Source organism: Limulus polyphemus, unplaced genomic scaffold (assembly GCF_000517525.1).
Source record: "Limulus polyphemus unplaced genomic scaffold, Limulus_polyphemus-2.1.2 Scaffold3390, whole genome shotgun sequence".
Lineage (NCBI taxonomy): Eukaryota > Metazoa > Arthropoda > Merostomata > Xiphosura > Limulidae > Limulus > Limulus polyphemus.
In genome coordinates this window covers 85,668-94,501 of record NW_013669000.1, presented here as the reverse complement: position 1 = coordinate 94,501, position 8,834 = coordinate 85,668, and the positions used below count along the sequence as shown (strand labels likewise).

At 30.8% G+C, this 8,834-nt stretch overlaps 1 protein-coding gene across 1 annotated transcript in view; it reads left to right on the top strand.

The window, feature by feature from the left end:
* The window catches only part of LOC106469275 (ATP-binding cassette sub-family A member 3-like), a 72,732-nt gene that overhangs the window by 13,258 nt on the left and 50,640 nt on the right, over positions 1-8,834 (top strand). Inside the window, exons 3-4 of the mRNA XM_022397748.1 lie at positions 1,605-1,729; positions 6,671-6,809. Of these exons, the coding sequence (XP_022253456.1) occupies positions 1,605-1,729; positions 6,671-6,809 (264 nt within the window). The remainder of the gene's footprint in view (positions 1-1,604; positions 1,730-6,670; positions 6,810-8,834) is intronic.

Here is an 8,834-nt window from a genome sequence, read left to right as displayed (position 1 = left end):
TTACTAAAACTCTGAGATTGTTTGTTTGCCTGCTTGTCTGTAATTAAATACAGCAAAAACAGCACGCAATAGTGCCATATTTGTAATGAAATGAGAATAGAAACAGAATAAAACAAGTTTCTTTAAATATTGAAATTAGCTTGAATTCTTCATAACCTCTGAATAGTGGGTGACCCAATGGGCCCAACTGTTACTATAGTGTATATTAGAGACAGTGTGATAAGAAATAATGACATTATCCAATTGTTACTATGGTGTATATTAGAGACAGTGTGATAAGAAATAATGACATTATCCAACTGTTACTATGGTGTATATTAGAGACCGTGTGATATGAAATAATTTCGGGTCAATTTTATGAAAATTTCTAGCATGATTAATTTTACCTCACACTACCGTTCGTGCTCTTTACGAAACTTCTTACTTCACTTTTTTGAAAAATGAAATGGTCTTTCATTTTACTCCAACAATCAAATATCTTTTCTTGAATTGTGAATAACATGAATGGATTGAAATCTTTAATTAAATTATCTCAAAATAAACCTTCATTTCGGTGCAATATTGAAATGAAATTGAATTTTTCATAACCTCTGAATAGTGGGTGACTCAACGGGTCACGGTGGTCTAGTTAACCTTTAAATATAAACTTATTTTTGCAAATATGGTATAATTGCACTTAATAATAGATAGACAAACAACAACTTGCAAGTTTAATGAAGTGTTTTATTGATGGTGGAATGTACTACACGTTTCAAGAGAGCACTGGTCTATCTTATTCAGGTATGATCTGTACTAAGCAATACAGGGTTTATATATATATCGTTAGAAAGACAAAAGACACAGAGATTAAATGTAATGGAAATAATGTTATTAGATGACAAGATACAGGTAAAGGTCAATTGTATGAATAGTGAATAGACCTTGCCAAATATGGCTGATGTTGCTAGAGCCATTATCACGGTTTAGTGATAGATCATTTGCTTTGATGATTTCTGTAGTTTCTAAACAAACTATTTTTTTCTTAGTTTTGGATTGGTGTAAGAGACAAATTTTATCATAAAGTATTTTATGACCTGTTTCAAATTGATGATATGTTAACATAGATATGGGTTTTTTTGTTTTCGTAACTATTTATATAAACCTATTGCTTAGTACAGTTAGTTTAGTTGGCTTTCTCGATCGGGAATGCATGGACCATCTGTATTCCTTTAGTTATGACCAATGAAAATGAATATATTGCATGGATTAAATAAAAAACAATTCATTGGGAAATACAACTTTACATGAGAGAATGTAATATTATTGATAGCTTTCCCTTGAGTGAATGTAATTTTCTTTCATCATTTATTTCCCTGTCAGATCTAAAAAAACAAAATGTTGAGAATTCCATTTAGTGTGATTTGATGACATACATTATTTTGTAACATTTGTGGACCGTTACTAGGGTTGGAGAAATAGAAGGTGAAATCATGATATTGATAGGTCAAGTAAACTAGCTATCACATGGCTCACTTTTTTTTCATTCTTTTAGTGAGAACATTTCATTATATATTCTGTTACAGTTTCAATTTTTTATAATTATTTATTTCAATGATATATTACAGCTTTCTCATCTGAGCCAGAACTTTTGGATTTTTATCTAAACAATGAAGCAAGTGTACTTGGTGGAGTTATATTTACTGAAGAAAAAGAAGGAGCTTCTAGTTTTTCCAAGAAAATCAGTTATAAGGTAATACAATGCTACTAAGAAATCATTGTTACTCACTTGCATCTTATGAAATGCTTGAAAAGTGGTGGTATCAGTAGGTATTATTTGATTAAATATATTAAATAATTATAGCTAAACATCCCTATAAATTTAGAACGTTTACAACTTCAAGACAAATGTGCTGATGATAATTGTTTCCTAGGTATATACTTAGCTATTGACCTAGACCTCTAGGCAGCTGCTTCAAATGACATTTGGTGTATGTAATGTACTTTTACATGAGTGTTAAGAATCTAATAAAGATACCACTTGAATAATATAACACTTATAATACTAAGGTTATTTATATTTCATTAGTTGTGAGGTATATATATGTATACAACTTGCTCAGGACTGTTATATCAGTTGCTTTTATCTTGAAGGAACTTTGGAGCTTGTGTGAAAATATATTGATGTCAGTTAAGTCACACTTGAAGGAATGGGATTATTTTCATATACAGTGAACTCTCAATTATTTGGGGTAATGGAGGTTAAGTGAGGCACAGATAATTCAATGAACAAAACAAGCCTAATTATTAAGTTTATGATGCTGCATGAATTAAAATAATCCCCAGGGTATAATGTGGGATATAAAATATGCCCTGGGTTTTGGAGGTGACTGCGGAAGTAAGACTCGCATTGCAGTGGGGATACACCATCTATAAGTCTTAACATCCATTTGCCAGTCTCACATGAAGAAATTAATATGAAAATCAAGTAAATCATCAAAAGAAATTCAAGTTAGGAGAGCGAGATGTGGGTGCTCAAGCCCACACTCTTCACTGCCTGCAGACAGTTGTGGGAAGGTGACTGTTCTCCAAACTAAACTCACATCTATATCATCCTTCATTGCCTGCAGACAGTTTTAGGAAGGTGATTGCTCTCCAAAGTAAACCCACATCTATATCACCCTTCACTGCCTGTAGACAGTTGTGGGAAGGTGATTATTCTTTAAGGTAAAAGAAAAATGAAATAAGGTACTTTCACTTGGGGGGTAAGTAAGTTCACTTTAACTACCAATATTCAGACTTTACACAAACCTTTATATTTGATAAGGTGTTCATCTGCATAAAAGTAGTGCCAAGTTGTTTAAATGACCTTATTAAAAACTAAAAATACTTATCAGAAACTTTCAGCAAAAACTCCTTGATTTTTACTTCTTTGTATTTATTTAACACGTATTTATATTTATCACAAATTATGTTAATAATTTTATTTAGAGTTTCTTTATTAAATCCATTGAATATTAATTTTTGCATCAATATTTCTACATTAATAATGAATTATTGTAATTTATTACAAATTTTACAAAATCTGAATAATTTTTTGTTGATAGTCATGAACTTTGTATATCCCTTGTGTGATAATGTTGATAGTCATGAACTTTGTATATCCCTTGTGTGATAATGTTGATAGTCATGAACTTTGTACATCACGTATGTGATAATGTTGATAGTCATGAACTCTGTATATCCCTTGTGTGATAATGTTGATAGTCATGAACTTTGTGCATCACATATGTGATAATGTTGATAGTTATGAAATTTGTATATCCCATCTGTGATAATGTTTATAATCGTAAATGATCCTCAAAAAGCAGACCATTCATATGAGCATGTGTTAATTCTTTATAATAAGGAAACTTTTAGCATTTAAGGTTTAAAAACTGATAATTATTTTTGGTGGGAAATGTTTCTTTTATTAAGATCAAGGTGGTGATATATGCTGGCTCATTTATTAGAATTATCAGGTTACGATAGTGGTTTTCAGATGTGTCGCATTTGGACACTGATTGATGACGAACTGTTTCTGTAAATGCATAAATCTAAATATAGTTAGGTGAATTATACGTGTTTATGAAACATTGTTTGTAAGTTGCCAAACTTGGTGAAGGAAGAGTTTTAACTAAATACTTTTGTTAGTTTGGGTAAATCACATTTTGATTAATTTATTTTGAAGTACATTCTGTAATAAGTTAAAACTGACTCAGGATCCTTCTGATTTATGTCAACCAACAAATACTATTTCATGTACACATTGATACTTAGAATAGTGACAGAGCAGAGAACCAACTTCTAGAAAAAAGTCCTCAAAGCATGGTAAATGTTTTTACAGTGCACATGCATGATGTATAACATCTACCTAAACAAAACAGCTTCAAAGAACATAGCTGTAACAGACAAGAAAGGTAATGAATAAATATCCGAGTTAACAATGATCGACATTTTTGGCAACTGCAATGTTATACTTCACAGCAAAAACAAAGAATTAATAGTGTAAATCAGAGTTTATGTATACTATTTCAAAAACAGTAAGGTTTGATATATTTTGTTTAGAAAAATAGCTTAATTTAGTGTTTAGAACAAAACCACTAACTTGCCTTACTTACCAGCGATCTCTGTGTCATAATAAGAAAAAGTATTATTGGTACTACATATTGTGGTATGTAATCCTATATTGTATCAGTAATTTTAAGTCACTAACATATCACTCATTTGATGAATGATTCAAAACAATATAAACAATAAATCTGCTTAACTGTATAAAACTTAAAATAACAGATTTCCACACTTACCTGGACTTGAGTATATTCAGATGTCACCCCTGTCTCCTACAGTAACAACTGTATAACAGTTTAACATCTCTTAGTCAAGCTCGTAGCAGGCATTTTACAAAACAAAATGGTGACACTCATGGAGAAACATGATCATTGAAGGTGAGTTTAATTTCTGGGTGGGTAAGCATGTTTTGAAAACTTGCTCTGTCAGGCAGCTAAACATGTTAATAATGAAGATGAAAATGTTTGACAAAACATAAAATATTTTATTTCCAAGGTTGAAACGTTTCAGAATGACTTATTCCATCTTCAACGAAATCTGAAAATTGTGTTACAAAGATGGTTAAATATAATATAATAACATAATCATTAGTTTACTTAGTTATTAAGAAAAGCGGTAAATGGACGGATGAAACAATGTTTATATATGTTACACAACAACTAAGTTAGAGTGAAAATTTAGAACAATTTTATATCAAAAGAGTTTTGTGAGTTGTTGAGGGTCGGGCAGTCTTTAGCTATGAGTAGACTTTCTTTAATGTAGAGGTCAAGGTCTGAAGATCCTGTGGCGATGATAGAAAAATTGTTAAATGAAATATTGTGACTAGTGATTTCAGAATGTGAACGAATTGATGAGTGGCTGAGTTTAAGTAGTGGATGTTTGGTTCCGTTAGATACTCCTAAATGTTCACAGACTCTAGTTTTTAAGTGGCATTTCATTTTGCCAATGTATGTGACCTTACAGTCGCTACACATATATTTATACACAAGCCATGAACGTAGAAGTTTAAGTACTTGATCTTTGTACTGAAATAAGTGTTTAATGCGGAGGCTAGGTCTGTATATTATTCTAAGCTGAATTTGAGGAAAGAAGTTTTTTTATTAAGGATGATAGTTGTTTTTTTTAATTGGTAGGGATTGCGAACCCATAAAAGGAAGGGAGATAATGAAGGAAAATTTGGGGATGGTGTGTACATTGGCTGGTGTTTGGAATTTGTTGTTTAGCAAACTGCATGTAATTTTCATTAGAAAATCAGTCGGACAGCCATTATTTAACGTGTTTATGTACAAGGGTAATTTTTTCGTGTAAAATAAATTAGAATAAATATTAAAAATTCTGTTTAACAGTGATATAACCAGATTATGTTTGAAGAAGTTGGGGACAAAACTACTGAAATTGGTGTAGAGGCCAGTAAGAGTTTTATGATAAACAGAGGTAGAAAAGTGTTTACCTACTTTGGTAATCCTGACATCTAGGAACGGTAAAGAATCATTTTCCTTGAGTTCGATGTGAACTTGATATTGGGGTGTTGGGAATTAAGGTAAAAAAGGAACTTGGAAACGTGGTTTGATTGTCGAAACAGCAAGAAAGTGTCATCAATATAGCATTTGTAGAGGACAGGTTTGAATTCACGTGTGCAGTTTTGCAGCCACTTGCATTCCTGATAGCATAGAAAACTATTGGCTATCATCTTACTCTTTCTTAGCTGTGATGAATGTTCAGAATCGCACATTTAGGACACTGGTATATGGTAGCATAACTAGACCTATTTGGAAATGGGCCATATCTTTTTCTCATCAGCTAAGCAAAGTCAAATCTATATACTTATCAATTTGTGTTTTACCTTTACCCCATTAGGCTAACGTTTTGTAGCAAGTAATGTAGTTTCTCATAAAATTAATGGAAAATAAAATTGTATTCTGAGAATAGTATTCATAATAGCTAAAGATAAATTTTGTTTGGGGTATTTGGCCTTGTATGCATGGACTCTTGGGAATGCTACATCCCGCAAGGTCAAAATAAGACTATTCTGCTAATCTATAACTTAGTGACACTTCTACATTCTACTCTTTCAATAAATGTGTCTGACCTCCCCTCCCAGCAGCAGGTCTGATGGCTTATAACACTAAAAATTTGGTTTTAATACCTGTGGTGGAGAGAACACAGATTGTCTGTCGTATGTGGCTTTGTGTTTAACAACAAACAAAGATGTATTTGGATGGATGTACAGATAATGATGATTGTCTGTTGGAAAACTTTTTATGTGAATCTTATATCTTAGGTTGCTGTTTTCATATAGTAACATATGTACATTGATGTACATATTTGGTTGTTTGACATATATAAAAACTTTCAAATGTGTAAAAAAGTGTATTTTAATTTCTACCTCTTTTTGTCATTTTTGCCTATGTTTTATTTAGGCTTAAATGTATCTACTATAAGCATTTTTTATATATTTTAGAGGAAACATTTATTTTTTACATGCAAATACTATGAGAGATGCTGATAGTCAGGCAAAGAAAGTTGTGTTTTCAGGTTTTATAATGTAATGACAATTTTTCTGAGTATTAAAATCTTTTTGAAGATAAGACTGAAAGCAACACCTAGGAATCTGGAAAAAGAAGTGGAAAATTCAGTGGAAAACTGGAAAACACAGTTGACATTTCCTGTGTTTCAACTTCTAGGACCAAGAGAAAAAGATAGCATTTGGGGTGGAAAACCAGGTATTTAAAAATTGGAAGAGTTTTTTTGCTTTAACTGAATTAATAATGGGTTACTTAACCCTATCAGAATTAAATTGGTTGATTAATCAACCTTGGAACTGTGAATCTATACTTGTGAAAATACAGTTAGTCAATTCAAAAATATGGCAGGCTTTTAGTAAATATCAAGTTTGTACACACACACACACACACACACACACAAAAAGGGATATTTTAATAAAATATTTGTACTAAGAGTTTACCTGTGAATTAATGAAGCTTTAAGGAGTCAGTCCAACTGAAAGGTAATTTGCTTGCTAGGAATATAACTACTTCTTTTCATTTTATAATTTGCATATTTCATGTGAATTAACCTCTAGAACCTCAAATAAATATCAGTTTGTTTGTTTTAGGTCAAACTTTATATTGTATCTGTTATTTTCTCTACCCTAGCGCTAATTGTAAAGTAATTGTCCATGTACAGTGAAATGCAAATATGAAAAATATGAAATAAAATGAATAATATCATTTTTTTCCTCTGAACTGACTGCAGTATTGATCATAATGTTTTATATTATTTATTTTAACAGTTTAAATTGTTAACCTTTTTCACACGTTTTTTTAATTTTGTGGTTTTATAGTTGTTCTTTGTACCAACGGAGCAGTAATCCCTGCCTCAAAAGCAATTTATCACAGTGAGATCCCACTAGCTGTTTCCTGTAGAACTAATGTAAATAGCGTGTGATCTATTTTAATATTTCACATCAGCACTCGAGCTAGTGTAATTTTAGATGTTTTATTTTACCAAAGTTTTTTGTTAGGCTCAGCTGAGAAGTTGATAGTTTTTACATTTCAGTTACTTTTGTTAAACAATATATAATAATGGATTAAAAAACATATAAAAAAAACAAGAATTTCTAGTTCTCAGGGTACTCGAGCTGTTTGAACTCAAGTAAAGATATTTGTTTCCCCCTAAGCCTCATTGAGTTACACAAATTTGGGTGTCCAAAAGATTCATGTAGCTTTAAAATATACACTTAAGAAGACACAAAATATATTAAGCACTAGAAGAGAATGTCCCAAAACTACTGTAATTTATTCAGCTTTTTAAGTAAGCTATAAATAGGTAAAAAAAAATTCAATTACTATTAAGAGCATTAAATCTGAGCTACACAAACCAAGTAATTCTTGTCAGCTAAAGGATAATGGCAGGAAAACTGAATGTAGAATTGTAATGTTTATGTAGACAATAATCCACTCATTCTATTGGAAATAAAAACATCCATCAGCCACATAAGGTTAATTAGCAAACAGTTTTACTTGTAATTATGTATAGTTTATGTTTCTAATTGTTTGTAAACTGCAATAGTCTATTTTAGAAGTTTGAAAATTCTTAAGTGGGAAAAATCAGAGCACAGACACTTAATGTATTATAGAAAAATGAAGTTTGAGATATTTTAAGTATCTTGTTTTGAAAGTAAGAAGTTAAAACTTGGATAACATAAACATTTGAATTATAAACTACCAAATTTATTACCATACATCAACAATAAAGTTGCTCAAGTAAAGTTTGAATGTACCAGGTCATGAGAAGTGCTCTTTGACCAGGTCTTATGGAAAGATTTGAGGAAGAAGCAGATTTCAAAATCTAGCATGAATCTGTTTGAAAAAAACATTTATACAAACAAGTAGCATAAGTTACTGTAACGGAGAAAATAAAACCTTATAGTAACCCTCAACTTTATTTAAAATGTTTTTATTTGTGTATGACTTTATCTCATGGATAATACCTGACTTTATGAATGTGGTGATTAGTGTATGTGTAGTATCTAAAGTATTACTCTTACACTCACTTTTTATGATGGAAAGAAATATAATTAAGATTTTGTCTAAATATTTTTTTCGTTAATAATAATAATACATTATATATTTATATATATCAACCTTAAGAACACTGTTGAGCCTCTTGAAGTGCATTAAAACTGGTGCATGTTTCTTATCGTTTATACTGATGTGTGTATGTGTGTGTGTATATATATATATATA